The 21,201-nt window shown below is 44.2% G+C and overlaps 1 protein-coding gene across 1 annotated transcript in view; it reads left to right on the top strand.

The window, feature by feature from the left end:
• SFXN5 (sideroflexin 5) overlaps positions 1–21,201 on the top strand; it is an 809,240-nt gene that overhangs the window by 100,379 nt on the left and 687,660 nt on the right. The window contains exon 2 of the mRNA XM_069205595.1: positions 12,917–12,985. Coding sequence (XP_069061696.1) covers positions 12,917–12,985 — 69 coding nt within the window. The remainder of the gene's footprint in view (positions 1–12,916; positions 12,986–21,201) is intronic.

The raw sequence follows: 21,201 nt of genomic DNA, 5'->3' as shown, positions 1-21,201 counted from the left end.
ACCGCCGTCCGCTGGAGTCATAATGACCCCCTTAATGTTTCAAGGAAATAAAACAAAGAATGTTTAAATCACCACCACTGAAAATAATTGCAACAACACCTAGAGTGGAACCTATCAGTGACTGTGTACAAGATCTGATGGAGGTACAGACACCCTAATCATTAAAAGACAAAAGTTATAGAGATTTAGAAGATTTGGCTGGAGAAGAATATAGAACATGTACATTCTGTGTCAGCTGAAAGCCATTTGCCAGCCTTAAAATCTGCAATTCAGGGACTAAAATTTGCCATGTAAAATCTTCTGCCACATTTTAAATTAAAACCTAAATCCTTCAAATGGACCCACAATGCAAGGCTATCCAGTGACAATGCATCTCTTCCTCACCTGCTCGCCTTGTCTTTTTCCAGCTTCCTATTGATGCTTCTGCTTTCAGATTTTATTTACATCCGCACAAATGTAGAAGGTCTTTGTTGTGAATTTTTCAGGAAGACTTTTTTATTATTTTAGGTGATTCTGTAGCATATCTGGTTTTAGAACATTGGAATGTTAGGCCTTTGTTTGGACCCAATCCATGAAATAACGAGACTACCTGGCGATGACCCCTCCTTTTTATGAACTTTGGATAAAATATATATACATGAATATCTTGGTGACTCTGCTCTTAAGAAATGATACTTGTGTTCTGCTAAGAGACCATTCTCTTTCCATTCCATCACTTCCAAATGAACCTCTTTCGTAGTAGTCCATGGGGTTGATACTCAGTTTCTCATAGCATAAGACGTGCCTCTTGATTTCATTGTTATACTCCATTTTGTTCACAATTCTGATGTTTCCATCTTTATCGGCTTGTCATATAACAATGCTACCATCATTTTGTAGTGTCCTTAACACTTCAGTGCCTCTCTTCGACACATTAAACTCGTTATATGAATATGTTTTAATGCCTTTGGGCCTGATTTATATTTTGGCAGATGGTTTACTCTGTCACAATGATGACAGCTATCCCTATGAAATATAAATCCCATAGGAAGTAATGAGATTAATAGCTCAGCGGACGGAATATCCGTCACCGTTGTGACGGAGTAACCCGTCCGCCAAGTTCTAAATCAGGCCATATGTCTACTATTATATATAGGTCACCTGTAACCTTGGAGATTTAATTAATGTGTGGTTCTTGTGGACCTAGTGGCAAAAACTTAGAATTTGGTTTAAGTGAAATATTGATTCTAGTGTCTTCTATTTCCAACTGGACTGCTCTGCAATGTTTATATAACATGTAGAAATTATTTTAAATTTCACCCTTGTCTGCCCTGTCTTTGATTCTGGGACGTGGTAGCTATTTCAGTGGCAGGAAGGAGTCGGTACCTGCCTTCTTGAATGGCTTTGGTTTGCTCTTCCTCCTCCAGCACCCCCCTCTCCATTATCCCCCCCCTCCATTATTTCACACCCCCTCCCGTCCCCCAAAGTCATTTGTGTTCTTGTCTTGCAGTCGCTCGGATAACACATGGTCCACGTAGCACTGGACTTAATTGAATTTGAGGTGTAATTTATTGCCTTGCGTTTTCTGTGCAATCCACTGCCATGCACCAGAAGGATTCATGCTGTTCTGATCGTTGTACTACAGCAAAATATCCCGAAGTGGTAAAAGCTGATTAGATGTGCAGAAATATCCACCATTCTGTGTGCATACCTCTGTGCAAACCTTTCTAAAGCTGTATAAGTCTACATGAATGCATATCAACCTTTAAAAGGCTGTGGAAATGTACACTGATGAGTGCAAACCTTCACAAAGCTGTGTAAAGGAATAAATCCATTAATGTGCGCAAACATTTGATGTTCCTGTTTTTATATTTGTAATGTTTTCATTGTAGACTGAATTGCACGGCAGACTAGTGAACTCCTGTTAATCTTGTGATATGCGATCAGTTTGGTTCATAGCAACTAGACTTTGGATCCATCATTTCATGGGTATTTCTTGTGTGTAGCCTCATAGCAAATATACAGACATTTAACTTGCACATGGAATTCGAAAGGAAGGTGAGGGAAGGGCTGATCTGACCAGAGATGTGGAAAGCTTTATGCAAGACATAGATCAGATTGTCAGACATAAGTTGGATGAAGTGGAGGGAATGAGCTAATATTTAGGTAAGACAATCTTTTTAGGTGTGATGTAGTCCAGTGTGACAGAAAAGACTACCCAAACTACTGTCCATTTGTATTCCCATGAGAACTAGGGCAGGAGTTTCCTTAGTAGCTGCAACAACAAGACTCCAGTAGGGCTTACATGATTGAGGGAGCAAGGCCCTGTCCATTAAACCGAGGTTCCTGGTCTTGTCAGTGTGAGTGGGGAGGTCCACTCAAGACAGTGAGCCACAAAATTGGACTCAAGATTCCCGGTGAACCTTCCAGACTCTTTATTGCTGTGTTTCCTAAATTGAGTTTGTGTGTTTTCTCACATCAGTCATGAAAAACCCCTACTTTGTGTCTTTGCTGGTGTCTAAATTCAGAACGATTAGCATGTAGTTGGCTTGGCAGTAGAGTCTGTAGTCACATGCCTAAATGGGTATGACCGAGGGAGTCGCATACAGATTGAACAACGTTTGCCGCAGAACTTCACAGCCCAGAAACAAAAAGCAGATTGATGGTGGCACAGAGATTGTCCTAGTCCTGTTGGTCATAAGGCATAGTAGCAATTTCCAGGCTAGTTCTTTTATGTCCACCTCTGACAGGCAGTCCAGATGCTATGTATGATCTACTGTGTTGAAGGCGGCAGAGATCTCCAAGCAAATCAGACCACCTCTGCTGCCCCGTCTAGAATCATCCGGACGTCGTCCACACTCCCACCAATGCTCACTTACTTCCATGCACTGGTCACAAACCAGACTTGTCAGGATTGAAAAACATCATATTCTACGTAGCTGACCAACTGCTTATTGATTGGCGTTCCTACAATTTTAGCCCTCACCAGGACTATAAATATTGGACAAAAGTTGTCTAATTTGGAAGGATCTGCAGTTGGTTTTTTGAGTAGCGGTATACTAATCTTCCTTTTCATCCCTGATGGAACCATCCTTCAGTATCAGTCTGTTAAAAAGATCAGTTAACAGGGGTGCAATATTTGTCACTCGCCTTCGAGTTGAGTCAGCTGGCAGAGGTGCATAGGAGTACCCATCTGTAACGACCTGTAACGATTTAATACTCTTTTCAGCCTGAAGTCACGGTCTCATAAACAGTCTGTGTTATTTACTCTGTAGAGTGATGAGCTAAGATGGTCAGTTGTTCTTGAGTGCCCACTGTCCTGAGGATAGAAAAGTCTTATAGTGAATCTACAACCTCGGGTGCAATCCCGACTCATTATAGAGGACAAAAACCTCCTGGATAGTGTTGGTGGTTTTGTGGTTCAGATTTCCGAAATACTTTGCACAAGCTTGCCTAAGAACTTCCCATTCAATGTTCTTTCTGTCACTGACTAGACCTTTATCAGGGTGTCCTTCGCTGCACCCTCAGGGGTGGGTTGCAGATCCGTTCAAAGCCCCATCACAGCATTAATATGAAGAACTGTCAAGGCCTGTCCGCCTTCTAATTACTGCTACCTTCTTCCGTTTAGTCCAGCTTTAGCTTGGTGTAGGAGGTTGAAGATAAAGTTAATCCATGGGCGTCAGTGAGTGATAGCCCTCATCCCAAGACAATGCAGATGAGAATTACCTGCCCAGGTGCTCAGGGGCGATGGCTCAAAGAACTGCACGCAAACTGCAAGGTAGAGGTTAGAGGTTTATGATTTCTTTCCCCAGTCTTTCATTATCCTAATGTTCCAAAAAGGGTTCATTTGGGTAGAAATCAATTCTTATTATTAAGGAGAGCCCCCAATCATGGTGTTACGCTTTAAATTCTGAGTTTGTGCTTTTCCAGACCAAGCACTCAAACTATTTTGCCTAGCAGTATGAATGGCATGACTCCTACACCTTGTAGTCCTCTCTCTTATGTAACATTTCCTATACACTGGTTCACAAGCGTATTATTGATTGTTTCTGTGTGTGTGTGTGTGTGTGTGTGTGTGTGTGTGATGTAAAGTGCTCTGGCACCCTACACTGCTATGACTGGTGCTATAACATGAATTAAATGCATTTGAGGCATAGCTGCTATGGAGACTTTAGGACACTGTTGAAGGGAGGTAGTGAGGAAATCCATGGAGATGGTGGTCAGTGGGGGGTGCCAACAAACATTGTTGCTCTGGGCGCCACCAGTGCTAAAGCCGGCCCTGGCCTGATGCCACCTCATACCTTTTTATTGCCCAGAGATGTTCCCTTTTGTCTAGTCAGCTTTCTGCCCTTTGGAGGTGGGCATTTGTGGATAAGCACTTCCACTCACCTCCTGGGCACACAAACACTAATCCTTTTCAGAGTGAAGCACTTGCTCGTGCCTGGGGGTGCCACTCCTGCATGGGGATAGTACTTCTGTGACCACCCCCCAAGCAGTGATCCACTACTGTGTGATAAGCTTGGAAAGGTGAGATTCTCCCCTTTCCATCAATAACTCTCCCATCTGAATCAGTGCTGGGGGTGGAGTTACAGAGTTATCTCCCAGCTGCATTCTGGATCCTCTCTACTTTCCGAATAACCTGGAGGGAAACTCTGAAGTACGTATATAGAGTCCTGTCTCTTGTGTGTTAGTTTTATGGTGACTTTTTGAATCACGTCTGGCCCAAGGGGAAGTTTGAGGCCAAAAGTGACCCTGGATTCTTTACTTGGTGCACTGCGTTTGGGGGTGAGCTAAGCTCATTTAGCCGGCTGATGGGTGGTTGGGTGGTGTGCAGTTTGTTTGCCATAGAGTCGTATCTCAGTTTTTGGTGTTATTAGTTTGAAGTAGTTTGTTTGCATCCAGTAGGCAACAGCTAAGAGACACTGGCCCATGGCTCAGCAGGGGAAACAGATTTTCAAATGTTTGTGTCATTTGTGTGTCACCCATATGCAGTACTTAATTTGTAAATAAAAAGGTGCCGGTGCTAAAAGCTCTCCTCTTAAACACGCGGCTGCTTCAATTAAAAGTGCGAGCACATAATACTGAGGTAGAGTAATTCTGAAGCCATCTCGGGCCTCTTCAATCCATTTACAGCCACTCCCTGCCCCTTCAGCTCACTCTTGCAGCTTTGTGCTTTTCCCCTTTCTGACACTTCTTCTTTTTTCTCTTCCTCCGTCTTTCCCACGTGTCTTTTGCTCGCAGTAAATGCTTGAGACCCAAAACTAAGCCCCGGCCCTCAGAAATAAGTGCCGGTACTCAGCACCGGAAACAACAAGCACAAATTAAGCACTGCCCATATGATTGTAACAGTTGAGGTTGAAAGAGGAGATGAACTCTGCTTGTGGGTTAAGTTAGACTATAAATAGGAGGGGGCTAAAGGTGAATACTTGGAAAACTCCAGCACTTGAGGAAAGAGGTGTGGAGATGAAAGGGTGAGTGTTGGTTTGTGGGATTTGTTAGCAAGGAATGAATAATTCATTGAAGGACAGTGCTTTGTATTCCCTATGTTTTAAACTCTCAGGGCAATGCAGGTTGATGGATTATGTTAAAAGCAGAGGAATGGGAGGATGGCTACTGCTTCATTTGAAGCCACAGTATTCATGATGTTATCCCATGGCACAATAATGTGGATCTTTGACCCGGCTTGGGGAGAGCCATGTTTGGATATCAGAGTGAAGATTATTTTCTTTCACAAAGTCTGATAAGTTAATATAGGGAGTTTTTTCTATATGTTTACCTAGGAGCGGATCATTGCAAACTGGGGAATACAGTAGGACCCTGTGTGTTTTAGGTGTATGTAGGTTATAAATCAAATGTGTTACTTGTGATTCCCACTGTCATTCCCCCTTTCTGAGTGACCCCTCAGAGTCCAAGTACCTAGGCCAGCTCAGGTGTCTGTATGTAATCTGTATTATGCTTAAGCGAGTGCCTTGATTCTTCTGGTGAGGGGAAAGGGGCTTCCGGTGTGGTATCTATATCTGAGAGTGTCTGACCTCCTCTTGTTTGCTTCTTGTAAATTAAGGGTTTTATTTTCTGGTGGGAATTAAACATCTAGTTCTGTAATAATATGTAATGTTTGTTTCTTGTTCAAAAGCAGAAATTGCTTTGACCACATAGAATGCCTGAAATATGACATTAGTGTTGAACTTGATTCTTGACTCGGTTTTCGCCCACCTTGCATTCTTGAGAGCTTTCTGGGAGAACTTGTGATTTCTAATACCATTCTGGTCCGGTTACACTGTTTTTTTTTAAATTTAGGTCTGGCTTTTGAGGCAGCTGCCTCACTAAACTATTGACTTTTGTCCAAAAACATACATAATATACATATATAGAGGGACTTTTGGTCAGTGGGCTTCATCCATTGGTCTGGTAAACCGCCATTCACATTTTGCTAACTCCCACCACAGGGTACAACATGGGGTACTAGGTCAGCCCACTTAGCACATTGACTGCCTTCACTTGGAGTGACTGCTCAAACCTTGTGCACATCGTCCACATCCACCTAAAAGTAGTTCCTTTCTCCTCAGTTGCAAAGCTTGTTCAAGTGTGTTTTATTTAGTTATTTTTATATTGACTTTAACTACCGGCTATTCATTTAGTCTTCACTCCTTTTTAAAGTGTGTTATAAAGTGTGAAAATGAAACATCCTAACTGTCTGGGGTTTGACTGCTTGGTTGGGTGGTGGTTTATTTAATATTAATCAAATGTGTGGTAAAACTGAAATGCTTGCTGTTTAAAAATATTGCTAAGAAACCAGTGATATCTGTGTAAAAAAAAAAAAAAAAAGTTTTACTTTTTCATTGCACGCTAAGGTGGTCTTGAATAGATGATCACATATTTTCTTTTTTCCTTTTTCTTTTTGTAGCATATCCTTCTCATAAAAAAAAAAAAACTTGCACAGATTGCCAAGGCCAGATCTATCAAGCTTGTTTATTGTTAGTGCATTTTTTGGACACATCAAAGTGAAGTGGTTGTTCCAATCTTTTGTGTGCTGCAAGATTGCTCTACTTTCTTATTTGTTCGGTTATTTTGTGTTTTCTTCAACAGTTTTACCGAGTAGTGGCTGCCCTCAGTAACTTTATTGATCTGCTTGTCCATTCTGAGTTTAATTATACCCTAAATATTTAGATTTTCCACTGGGGTGTGCTCCAGGGGTTGTCTTGCTCTTCAGCAGTGGTTCTCAAACTTTTTAATTCCGCGCCCCACCCCCCCAGTGGGGAAAATAAAATCATCGGGGTCAGAATTTTCACAATTATTCCATTAAGTTGCCAATGTTTAAATATGTCTAATCTAATTTAAACATTGCAGTTAAGTTTTACCTTTTTAAAAAATGCAGTAAATGTTTTTCTGCTTAAAAAAAGCAGTGTTATCTGCATAATGCCTCTTTTGGCCAGAGCCCGGCGCCTCCCCTGGGACCACTTGAGCCCCCCGGTTTGAAGACTCCTCCTGTACATCTAGTAGGCTGGGTCATCTTTTAAGTGTCTTTGGGGTATGTTTGGAAGCCTATCGCTAGATTGACTAGCAGTTCATGTAGACTGGTTTTGGGTAAGTATTGAATACTAAAGTACTGATGAGTGCTAGAACATGCAGAGCATGGTAGATCGTTAGAATATCAAGTAAATGTAATTTTAAGAAGCTTATACAGCACAGCAAGCACACATGTGAAGTTTCTTGGCACTGACAGCCTTCGCGTGATCCAGCACTGATTTCCGATATGATCGCATACTTGGATCCAGTCTCAGATATTATACAAACTTGATCCATCCGGCCTCGGATGTGTCTAAACGCAAGGTCAAAGCGCAGCACGTTGTGAGCTACGATTCCTTAAAAAAACTGCTGAAATAGCCCCGAGTGCACCAGCTATACGTTTGCTTCTCGACCTTGGCCCAATGCTGGGTCTACTCCAGAGTAGGACCTCTGTTACACTGGGCAGGACTGTGGCACACCTCAGAGCTGAAGGCATCTAGGGAGGCCCTGCCCAATGTTCTATCCTTGGTTGGCTCTGGATCTTTGGGTCGTTTCACCCACATTCAAATGCAGCTGTCTTTTCTAAACCTGTCGGACCCGTGGAGCTCACCTCAGTCCATCACAGCTGAGGTCTCAAACATGATCATACGCAGCAAGAAGACCCATTTCTGGGAATCGTGGTTATGAGATCTGCAAGCGGTCCTCTAAATAGCTGCTTTACTACAAGGAAATCCGCTCCCATTTATGAACAGTGTCTAGACTCAATCTTCCCAGCATGTCCTAGATACTCCTTCTGCTCATTAAGATAAGGAATTCTTCTTTTGAACTACTTGAGTGACCGGTGGAGCCCGGCTATCACTCAACACTGCCGGGCTTGCGACATCGAGGACGAACTGCACTTTCTTTTCGTTTGTCCCCACTTCACCTCTCGTAGACCACTGTGGCCCAAATCCCTATGATTGGCGGGGTTGCGGACAACCGGGAAAGCCTTTCCACCACTAAAATTCTATACTTCTCAGATGGTACTGTCGGTGTTTCCAGGATTTCTGCATGACGCCTGGCACCTGGAGAGTTCATTAGTGAGTACTGTAGAACAAAAGTGACCTGATTGAATAGTTTTTTACCTTTAGTTTCTTTTTAAGATAATTGCTAATTTAATAATTCGATGTTTTTATTATCGATTTGAAGGTTATCTTTTTACATTTTTTATTAGCTTACTTCCAGTACATGGTATCATATTTTATTCACATGTCTTTTCATTGATTATATGTTATATATGTCCCACTAATTCCCCAGATGTTGATGAGAATGCCCCACCAATAGTACAATAGATTAAAGTCTAGGATGTTGCCATCATGAGCAAAAAGCTTCCAACAATATTCTGTTCCTAAATAACGGCACCGCCAGTGAGGCTAACACACAAAACGTTCTCTGATGGAAGACTGGGAATAATATGGAAATCTCCACGTAGAATTGATATGGGACATAGTGTTCATAAGCAGGCGATTAATGCAAGAAAAAGGGAATTTAGGGAGGATGCCTGGGCTGACTTGCTGGAGGCATCCAGTAAGGCAGTCAGCAGCCAACTTTGGGAGGTAGTCAGTCGTCCTCTTTTTAACAATAACGGAGCCCAGGCTACTTCTTCTCATATCACCCCAGAGAAATGGGTTGAGCACTTTGAGGGTATCTATGGTGCGGAGTATGATGATGGTACGGTTGAACCCCCTGTCATGGTTGTAGCACACAACACATGTAGTAGTTTAATTTTGATGTAGAAGAGGTTGAGAGAGCTATTGAAGGGATGACAAGCCGTAAAGCCCTTGGCCCTGACGGCATTCCTGCTGATTTGTTGAAGTCTCTACCTACTCTATGGGCCCTGATTTTAAACCAATTATTTAATTTAGCTATCCGGATGGGGTTGCCGCACTCTTGGTCCGAATCCATTATCATTCCTGTTTACGAGAAGGGATCTTCTCAGTTGTTATAGGCCTATTTCGTTGATAGTTTTGATTGTTAAAGTAATGGGCAGGGTGGTCCTTGAGAGGGCTTTGAAATGGGCGCAGGATGGGTCTAGGTTGTCGGACTTCCAGTGTGGTTTTCAACCAGACTTAGGCACTTGTAATCAGTGTCTTAATTTCTATATGTTGATCAATAAATACACTGTAGCCAAACCGGGGTCACTATTTATTGCTTATATGGACTTATCCTCTGCCTTTAACAAGGTTAATTGGTCCAAATTATGGCAGATTCCCTTGGACATGGGCATGGATGTGGCCATTGTTGTTTTCTTACTGAAATGCTTAGAGATATGAGAGCAGTAGTGTGTTATACTAAGGATGGGGCTTGTTCTGGCTCTTTTAGACTAGACGTCTTTTAGATGTGAACGACTTTGCCTGTGAAGAGGTTCTCGCCAGATCCCTGCATCACTGTATGCTAACCACACTGTCTTGTTGGCAAGGACATCCTTGGGGCTTCAGACAGGACTTGATGGTTCTGTACAATTTATGAATAATCTAGAGCTTTCTATTAATTACAGCAAATCTCCGGTGACGGTGCTGGCCCCAAAAAGACTAAGGGGGTGTTAATCCGTCCCAAATGTGACGGTAAAGTGACGGATATACCACCAGCCGTATTACGAGTTCCATAGGATATAATGGACTCGTAATACGGCTGGTGGTATATCCGTCACTTTACCGTCACTTTTGGGACGGATTAACACCTCCTCCAAAGTTGTAATAACCCCCTAAGTCAAAATCCTTCCATGTTCAGGATAATAGTCTGTTTAGGGTCCAGTCTTACACTTACTTGGGTGTTGTTTCTTTTGATCAAACCAAATGGGGTACCCTGGTTAAAGCAAAGAAGATAGTCTTGTCAAAAACCATTGATGCCCTGTTTTCCTTTTCTGTAAGAATAATCAGGAAGCCATTTGGGGCCTTGTTAAAGATCTACCAGGCAAAATCTGCCTCAGTGGCTACCTGTGGCAGTGATGTCTGGGGCTACGCCAAGGTTAAGACACTTCAAGCGGCTGAAAATGTTTTCTGCAGGCGTCTACTAGCAGTTCCTGCCTTTTCCTCGGCTCACACTGTTCATGAGAAGTTAGGATAAATGTGTTTGCTGGACCTCATTGCCCTTCACTCTCTGTTTAGCTGGTTGACCCACCTGGGGGGTACATACTGAAAACCATTTAGGTAGAGAGATGATTAAGGATTGTTTGGTGCTGGACGGGTGGAGATTGATTAGTTGGTTGAAGTATATTAGAGATACTTTTGTGAAATTAGGAAGGCCTGCTTTGCTTGAGTTGCCTCTTTCTATAACAAAGGCAGATATTGCATGAACTCGGGACAACTTTTTTGCTGTGGAGGAAAACTGAGAGGGAGGCAATTGAGCCAAGAAACCTCTGGTCTGTGGTCATGCCTTGCTTGTGACAGGTCCCACTACTGAATATGATCTGTTATCTGAGAGTACTGCTAAATGTTTCTAAAGCCCAAACATCATCATTTTGAGAATAGCTATGTTGTGGGTATTTAAACCTCATTAGCACCGCCGAGTCGTATACTGCTGTGGGCTTCAGGTCTATTCTTTGTGGTTGGGGGGACGCAAGGACTTCATGCGGTACCTGACTGCTGTGGAGTTGAATTGCTTGTAGTGTTTGATGGTGAGTGAGTTCCAAGTGGGTAAAACTATGTACTGGAAGGATTGTGCAGCAGCTGTGAGACTGAAGCTCATGCAGGTTTTGAAGTGTGAGTCTGTCATTAATATGTTGTGGTAATGTGCCAGAGATAGCTTTGTGGGTGATGAGATTTTTAGTATTTCTTTTTTCTTCAGTTGTAGCCTCTGGTTAAGCAGTCCTAGACCTTCAGTAGTGTGCAGACATTCTCAGGTTGAAGGGTACAATGTTCTTGTAGTTGAGTTGTGCTCCGACCATGGCGTGGTCTGGACTAGCCAAGGAGGATTTGACTGGGTGAGAATCAAGGTTTTCTATGACCTTGGCGTAGTAGTGGCAGAGTTTGATGGGGCAGGGCTGCATAGCCATAGTCTATTGTTGTGCCCACATTTTGAATTTATTGCTTCTGAGGAATTGGATTTTGATGGTTGGATCGGTGAGGCCAAAAATAAAAAGTCATCAGCTCAGAATAAGTAACGTGCAGAGTGTAACCACATTCAGTGCCGTTGAGTAAAGGAGAACCCTCTGTAGACAAGAGTGCTTAAATACAGGTGACAATTTCTTTTTTTTTTAGAAATGGCCCTTCTTTTTTAAAATCTTGGATGGGTAAAGATTTGCAGTTCTCTGACCATTATGTCATATTAACTTTCAAATGCTTAACAGAGATTACAGATTGAACCTTGATGCCAAGTAATTGAAGACAATATTGTCTAGATGGGAAGTGGCCGACCTTGGGACCTGGCTCTCGGAGATGGTGTCCAGTGGCGGAGGAGCTGAGCTTGGGAGCTGCATATTTGGGTTCTAATTACATTTTCATCATGTAATCATAATAAAAGAAGATTCTGGGTAAATCACATTATCTCCATGAACCCTAAAAAAAATATGTTTTTTTTACTAGCATGAAAGCGTTATTTTTTCAAAGGGGGGCACCCGGATGGCAGATGGTAGCTGCCAGACCCGCCGGTAGCTGCTGGGCCCTTTAATATTTTTTATGACTGCAGGCGGGCGCAGAAATGAAGGAGGAGATGGGAGGGAAGCAACTGAGATTGGGCAAGGGAGCAACAGGAAGTGGGAAGCAACGATGCATAGGATGATAAAATTGTTTTAAATAAAAGGAGGAGAAAGCAACATGCAACATAAAAAGCAGCACACAAGGGAGAGAGCAAACAGAAAGAGTAAGTGTGGGTAGGGAATGCCGGAATTTTGTGAGGGAGAGATCCTGCAAACGCGTGCACTCTCGTGGAATGCACACACAAAAAGAAAAAAGTAGTTACCTCAGTCTGAGCAGTGGAAGGATACAAGTCAGACTTTTAAAAGGTTGGTAAAGAGGCTATGCTCCAGGGTGGGGAAAACACAGTAAGATGTAAGAAAACTATTGAATAGGAAGAAAGGAAATGAGAATGACAACAAAGCTAGCCAATGGAAGCAATGGGCAGGCTCTAAGCCTACTGTGAGTTTTAATATAGTCCACATAAAGGCTCAAGTTGAGTCGTAAGCGAGATCTAAAAACCAGCTGCACAGGTTACCTCCTCGTCCAAAGTACAAGTTTCTATTCTGCTCCCGGCTCATCCTCGTTACTATAACTGGTCTCAGCCAGACTCCACACACTCTGCACTATATTTTGTAGGAACACCATCCTGGAGATACTCTCAGTACTATGTAAATATTCTCTGTAAAGCGCTGCACTGCTCTTTGGTGATTAGCAAGCACTATGTCAGATGCCAGTAAAAACATTTTTTTTAAACTCATGTTTGCTTTTTCTTTCAGAGCTCTTTCTATGGCAGATTCAGACACTTCCTGGACATCATTGACCCCAGAACTCTCTTTGTAACTGAGGTAAACCACTTCTGCATTCAGTGATGGGATTGATTTTTTTGTAAACTTGGTTTCAAGCTTGGCTGTTCATGCGCGGTTTTGGTCTTCATGTTGCTTCAAACTGTTCTCCAAGAATAATGTTTAATTTGTAATTTCAGCTACTTCATTACAAATGTGGAATCATCAACTAATTATATTCCTTTTGCGCGCCTCTTGAAATTCCGTGTTTAAGGGTTTCTTAGGTTACAGAACCCCAATATTTAAGCAGACCTTTGCTGTGGCACCAATAAAATATAGCAAAATAATGAAGACATCCTAAACCTCATTGGGGGTATGAAGGATAATTCCTGATGTTAAAATTGTGCACAGGGTCAAAAGAATGACCTATCTCAGACTGTTTCACCACATGAGGGAGACATAGAAGAGAGGAGCGGGAACCCTTTGCACTTGGAAGCACCAAGATTCAGAACTTCTCAGACTCAAATCAAACTTTCCAAGGAGCTGCAGTCTCATGGTGGAACTCTGTCCTTGTTGGCATAAGGAGCCAACCATCTCAAGGTCCTCCAGGTTATATTTGAAGATCTGTTTGTACCAGCAGAACTGAGATATGTTCTCTTTGTTGGTCTCTGACCTGAGCCTCTCTGCACCTAAAGAGTCACGGGGCCTTATGTGCAAAGCCCTTTGGTGACTGCTAACCCTGCAATTCACAAATGTGACCAAAATAGAGCTTTTCACAATGTACTAAAGCCACTTTATGAGTCAGAAATGTCTTTGCAACTTAGCAGAGGGCTTTTGAAAACCTTTTTTGAATCGTAACTAGGAAGGGGGGAGTGAAAGAGGTGTCCTATTTGCAATTCAGAAAGTGATCAATTAATGATTTTCTTGCAGTTGTGGTTGTAGACCACTGATCATTTACCAACCCCCAAATTGAAGTGGTAACTAAATCGCAAAAGGGAAGTTGGCCTTGTGGGATCATTTCCTCTTTGGGAATAATGTTGGCACTCTTGCGGGGACAGGAGACCGTGTCCGATGGGACCACTGTATGCTTCCTTTGAAGTCTTCCCCATCAGGAAACATTTTTTAAGCTGCTTGTGGCACTCTAATAGACATGGGCTGGTTTTAAAAAAAACAAGAATAATAAATGGTTCCAGTTTGGAAATGCAGGTTGGTGGGTGACCTGTCCTGTGCAGGCCTACACACCTGCATTTACAGCCAATAACAGGGGGTCGCATAGTGCGACCTGCCTAATGAACATACATTAGTAAGGGAATTTTGTGACCCCCTTGAATAGGAATTATTAATACAGAGGTCGCGTGGCAAACTTAGGGGCAGGTCATAAAAAGTCTGTGAGCAATATGCTGCCACTATTTGCGGCCTACCTGTATGTAGATCAGACCCCTGTTTCTTTGTTATTGTGCAATAATGTAGTTTTTTCTGTTTAACTGTAAAACACCCTAATGCTATTATGCTGCAGGAGCACTATACAAAACTTTAAAATAGAAGTTAAAGAGTGGTGATGCAAAAATTAAGAGTATCTTTAATTTAAAATTCAAATAAATAACCCAACTCACTGGTTTTTAAATACAAGGGTTTGATTGAGCAGCCCTTCAGAAAATATATTTTTGAATGGCGCTCTGCCATCTTTTCTTGTTTATCTTATGAAACCACTAGGTTACCATCATGATAGCTAAATCGTATCTAATCCTATGCAAGACTGATGTGAATGTGGTTTGTCTGTGGGGGGGGGGGCGCAGCAGGGGCGGTGATTCTGGAGTAATGCTTCCTAAGGAGACTTGACAAGGTAACTACCAGGCTACTCAAAAGAGCAACTCTGGTCACAAGACCACAGAGGACAAAAGGAAATTGACGGGAGAGACGAGGAGAGAACCAGGAGACAAGCAAGCGCACAAGAAAACACGGTTTGGTCGTTGTAAGGGATGTGTTTCTGTAGAACAAGGGATTTCTTAGTATCTTAGGGAAAGCCCTTTGGATTGATGACACCAGATTGCTCTTAAGAGGATTCTCGTTTAGGAAAGTCACAGTTCCGGCCTGCCACAGTGCACGGTGGACCAAGACTGACCACAACACTAAGAGACAGTGCCTGGCGCAACCACAGATGTCCTTCCCTTGCCTGATCTGAATGGAGACCGAGCCGGAGGCCTCGCTGTAAACAGAGAGTGGACCGAATATAGAAAGGAACAGAAAACCAGAGTGGAACAAATAACAAGAATGCAGGATGGAGAAAGCTCAAAAGACCAGGAGACAGAGACTGAAGCCCAGTACTACACCAGCACAGGGAACTATGCAGATGGCAAGGAGACGGGGAGAGAAGCAAGACCAGGAAATACGGCCGGGGCTTCAGAAATCAAGAACATGGCTTCTGGGACAAGAGGAGGCTGTGCCCAACAGGCACCAGGACACGTAATGCCCTGTCAGTACATGGAAAGTATCATCCATACCCAACAGGGAGTGAGGAAAAAGGGTTGTCTACTAACTCCCTAAAACTACACAGTCCTGATGAAGGTGGAGCAGTTTTAAGGCTTCCGCCGAACCTGCGTCAACGTCTTTAAATGGCGACTGTTGTTGGCCTTGAAAGGAGGAATCAAGGATGTGATTGGTGGAGGCCATTGTTGCACATCTATTTGAGCAGTTCAGATACAAGTCTATGTATGAAATTCAGATTGGATGCAGTTGATTAAAGATATTTTGTACTGCTATAATTGAATAGGATAATATGTTTTGCTGTATATTCAAAGTTTGAATTGACTGCAAGAAACAGTAACCACAAACATGATTCCCCTCAGGCTTTCAAAGAGTCACCAATGCAGGCAGTTAGAGTAGAAAGCAGGCGCTCACAGTAACGGACAGTAAATTACAGATTCTGAATGCAGAAGCCAGGCTTAAACCCTCCTCCCAGCTCCCACCCGCGCAGGGGATTGGAAGACAGAGCAGGGGCTCGCTGGCTGCAGGTGAGAGCAGGTAAAGCTCCTCCTCCATCTCTGTCTAATGGAGAATGGAGGATCCAGGAAGCAACAAGTGGGCAGAACGAAACTCCAGAGTGGAACATGGACTGGATCTTGTTACAGGACGTGGCAGGAATTCCTGCGAGGGAGGACATGTGCACGCCAGCAGAGGTAACACAGAATTCAAAGAATGAGATTCACCAAAAAGCTCCTCTCCAGCTCTCACATGCGAGCAAGACATGCAAGTACTATAATGAGTTAAGAGTTTAAAAGTACACTCTAGGATAGAATATGGAGTGCTTCTGATTTCCAAGAGGAATTGTAAAGTCTGTGAATGAACCTTGAGGTTTAGCACAGATTTCAAACGAGAGTTCATGATGGAAGCAGGCTCACAGCAGGTCTTCGAGTGGTGCCGCCCAATGGCAGGTATTCTGAGATAGTCTCTATCTTTAGTGGCCAACTTTGCTAAAACAACAATGGCCCGGAGTAATTGTCTGTTGCTGAAATTAATTCTAACATTCAGTTCCCTTTTTGTTCCCTTGCGAGAGGATTGGTGATAAATTCCTGGATTGCTTTTCCAACCAATTCACCCAAAGCAGACAGTCTAGCTCAGACCTCTTTATTTACCCCGATGAGTACCTCGATAATCAAGACTGTCAGTGTCTGTACTCATCTTCAACTTGGAATGACTGGCAAAGAAGGTGTAAGACAATTGCTTCCATCCTCCAATACATGGACAATACCCAAGCCTGCTTGAGGGAGAGAGCTCCTGATGACATCTCTAAACTGAAAACCTTGCTCTTCCTGATGCATGGGTGCATGGCTGCCTTGCACGTTTCTCAAACTTACCACATCAACAACAGAATTGTTACATTAAACCTGAAGAATCTCCTATTGATAAATAAACCAAGAGTGAAACCTCACAATTTCCTGTCTTACTAAAAATATTTTTAGAGACCCTTATCCACTAGTTTCAACCGGTGGTGTACATCATCTCCACTGGTATGTTCTAGTGGGTAGCTTCATCATCGGGTCTCTTACCTGGACATGGGCTAAGCCCAAGCATGTGACACCTCCACCAAGAGAGAGTGTGTTTGGACATAGAGTTAGGTGGGATCTGTAGAATGGAGATTAAAATTATCTCCTTCTCCTAAAAAAACCTTTAATGTAAATTGGGATGAGGTAAGGTTAAAAACAAAATCGATGTATCAGGGATAGACAACTGATCCGTCACATTTTCAACAATGGTCAACATGTTGCAACCTTTCTTGAACTAATAGGTCTATCGGCTCTCAGCAGGACCTTTTTAGACCAGATCCCTTGATGAAATACAGGGCCTGCACCCTCTGCTTCTCTAAAAAGCTATTATAACATGTATTTTACGTAAGCACTTTCATTCACAAATCTCCAAGGATGTTCTTTGTTGTCCATCATGTTCAGAATGGACAAGGCATTGCCCCCTAGGATGCGGGTTGAGGCGGGTACTCTTACTGTCACACATTCATCAAAGTCCCTGCCCGGCATCTGTACCTTGCGTCTCCTCCTCGTCCTGCATATTCTCCTATTGATATCCACAGCTGAACCCTTTACACCTCTGTGGAAGGCTTTATATTGCCCATTTACCATCACTGACAAATATTTGTTCACATCTTTCGATTCTCAGTTTACGTTATAGGAGCTTGTGGAACAAACTAACACAGCCCACCTTGTGCCAGCTTCAACCATTGTGGAAGATTGACATCTCCCCTGGAGGTGTTCTCCCTGCAGTTCACTCCCTTACCATCTTATTCATTGATGACATCAACTGTACCTAGTTCTACCACTGCCCCAGGTAGGTGGTACTTGACATGCAGCTCACCCCATATTTTATGTGAAAAGCCTTAGGAGATCATCCCCTACTTGGACCTCTCTATTGTCTCCCTCTGGATGCATGCAACGCTTTCAATTAATCTGGTGATAACCTATGAGGTAAGTTACTTTTGTCAACTCATGCACCTTAACAACCAACTCTTAACTGCTGAGTGAACTAGATATTCCAGAAGCAAACCTCTTCTTCGCTCTAAGAAACCAGGGTTTCGGTGCAGGTCCTCTTCACCAGGGCCTTTGCAAGTAGAGTTCTCTGCGCCTACGTACCGGCTCCTGCAAACCTTTGACACAAGTCAAGTAAAACTACTCGCTTCCAACCTTAACATCCCTCCCAAGGTAAGTACACCAAGGACTCTTGCTATTGTTGATACCTACCTTTCGTACATCCAGCCTTTTGTAAAACTTCTAAAGCGCACCGTAGCCCCATGGGTTATGTTTTTTGTTTATACAAATAGTAGAAATCAACACAAATATATATTTTATAACACATTTTATTGTTTTTACACAACAATAGGAAAAAGCAGCGCCATCACAATTGCGGCCCTACTGACCGTGTCCGAGCACAGGGCCCTAAACATATAAACCATCTATGTTGCAGTAAAAAAAAATAATGTATAATATAATATAATAGGTTCCACACTTAAATTCCAAATCATCACTGTGAATGACGCGAGGTACAAATCCCTCATTTGGGGTCGTTCAGGGGAGGAGTCTGCCACATTTCTACCAAGGCGCCCATATTTGCTCGTTTTATACGGAACTCCACATGCCTTATGCACCAGTTTTTGCATCGCTGCACAGTGGTCCACGCCCCTGACCCATTCATGCAGTGGTGGGGCCTGTTCATCCCTCCCGTGCCCAGCCAAGGGTCTCTTGGCCACCAAGCATGCCGTGGCTAGGAGGGCACCTGCTGCTCGGATCTCTCCCACTGTGTCCCTAATCCCCAGCAGTGCAATGTTGTGGTCCAGTGGCAGCTGTCAGCTAACCACCAGCCCAACCCCGCTGTAAACCTCCTGCCAGTATCCCTGCGCACCCAGGCATTCCCACAACACATGATAGAGGGAGCCTGGGGAATGATGGCAGCAGACACACTCTGGCCCAGGAGCACGAACCATTCACCACAGTCGCCCCACGGAGAAGTAAATCCAATGAAAATCATTGAATAGGAAACCTATCAATATAGGAAGCACCCTTGCAGCCATTTTTACCTCAGTCCATTCCTTGTCATCATAGGTCCCCATGTCCTCCTCCCACCTGGCTATAAGAGCCATCAGGGTGTCCTGTGTTTTAACAACCAAGGACTTGAAGAGGTGTGAAATTCCTGCCCGTCCAAGGATGTCAGGGACAAGTTTACACTCTGTGGGGCTGTATTCCGGGAGGGTGTCCAGTCTCTCCCTGTATCTCTCCTTAGAGCAAGACGCAGCTGGAGGTATCTATAGAACTGAAGGTCTGCAGATGAAACTCACCCATGAGTTTCTGGAATTATCTCATGTGTCTCTCCCCTCAGATGTCCCCCAGTGTAGATACGCCTATGAGGTCCCAGGAGCAAAACCCAACAAGGCCCCCAGTCTCCGACAGCCGCGTCCCATGTCAAAGGGGTTGTCGTCCCCATAAGGGTACCAAACCATGTCATGTGGCAGCGCACTGGATGGGAACCTGGGTGATGGGAGGCAATGAGTGAGGGGTGATCTGCTATACAATAATGAAAGTATACATGGGTGACAGCAGCTCCAACTCCAGCCTGTTGGCGGGGTCGTCTGTATGTGCTCGGAGCCAGACATTTATATTGACCAACTGTGAGGCTCAGTCATACGGCTTAACGTCCAGCCAGCCCCACCTCGAATAACGAGTGCCGACATTTGACGAATAAGACTGTGAAGTCTTTGAAGAAGGTGGGCAGTAGCGGGTGGGGGCAGTGCTGTAATATTTATAGGAAGCAGGGGAGGGACACCATCTTAGAGTGCACCCCTTCCTGCGATCGAAAGAGGCAGTCTTGACCACTCTCCCATGTCCCGCAGGCATCCTGGCCAATGGTGGGACGAGGGTGAGTTCCCAGTAGTGATGTTGAGTGAGGGCCACTGACATCCAAAGATAGTGGAAAATGTCACCAGCCAACCTCAAATGGTAGTCGACTTCCCCTCCACCCATCTCCCTTGTAGGGGCACGAGAGTCGACTTCCCCTAGTTAACCATGAGGCCTCCACGTACACCACCAGAATCTACATAAGCCATGGAACAGGATCACCGGGTCTCGGAGGAAGAGGAGCAGATTGTTGGCACACAGGGAGATGGGATCTTCTGTTTCCTCCCTCCACTCACAACCACTGAGGCTGGTATCTAGCCCGATGAGCTCCGCCAGCGGTCCTATCACCAGGGCAAACAGCAAACGGGCGAACGGGCGAGCGGGCAACCCTGCCTGTGAAACATGTCTGTGACAGAGCTCCGTTTACCCTGACCTGCGCCCACAAATCTTTATATAAGAGGGGGTCCTATTTCCTGAATCTGGGACCCAACTGCATCTTTCGGAGTACTGCCAGGATAGAGGACCAATACACTGTGTCAAAGGCCCAATCAATATCAGCAGTAGAAGTGCTGTGTCGCAATTGATCCAAGCGGGCCAGTGCCAGGTGCAGTCGCCGAGTACAATGCATTGCGCCTCAGCCCCGCATAAAGCCATTCTGGTCGGGGTGCACAACCGAGCGTATCACCGTGGCCAGGAACTTAGCCGGTACCTTGGCCAGAATTTTCACCTCAAGATTAATGAGGGAATTGGGGTGATAGCACCCACAGTCCACCTGAGGGTTGTCGGGCTCAAGAATCACTGTGATGGTTGGTTCCTGGAGGTCCCGGGGGAGCTTCCCACCCCTGTAAGCATTCTCAAGTACCCCCAGTGATCCTGGATCACTAAGAAGGAATATTTCTTGTGTAACTCCAACAGGAACCCATTCAGGCCAGGGGTTTCCCAGAGGTCATCAAGGATATCGCTTGTTGTACTTGAGCAGCAGATCACGGTCACCGCTCTCTTCGGCAGAGAGTGTGCGTATGGGCAGATAGTATATAATAGGTTTGTCCCGCTCTGGAGCCGAAGGCTTCCGATGGGCACACACGGCACGGAAATGGGATGCCAAAGTCTCACGCCAGGAGGTCAAGCTCCCTCAGCGTTGTACCCCCGCATTCCGCAACCCGGTGACCACACTGTATGGCAACCCAACACAACAGCTTACCAGCTTCGTCCCCCATCTCGTACACCCACCCCTGAGAATGGAGCCAGTATAGTTTTGCAGAGTCCAGATTTTTTTGCCGAAGGTCTAGGCGGGCCTGAGTAAGACTACGCTTCAGAGCTTGTGAGGAGCCACCCCGGACCATCCGATCCAGACTAGAAATCTGGACATAATGATGGAGCAACTCC

The sequence above is a fragment of the Pleurodeles waltl genome, chromosome 1_2, assembly GCF_031143425.1.
Source record: "Pleurodeles waltl isolate 20211129_DDA chromosome 1_2, aPleWal1.hap1.20221129, whole genome shotgun sequence".
NCBI lineage: Eukaryota > Metazoa > Chordata > Amphibia > Caudata > Salamandridae > Pleurodeles > Pleurodeles waltl.
Note: the sequence above shows the minus strand (reverse complement) of the source record. Positions and strands in the feature narration are given on the sequence as shown.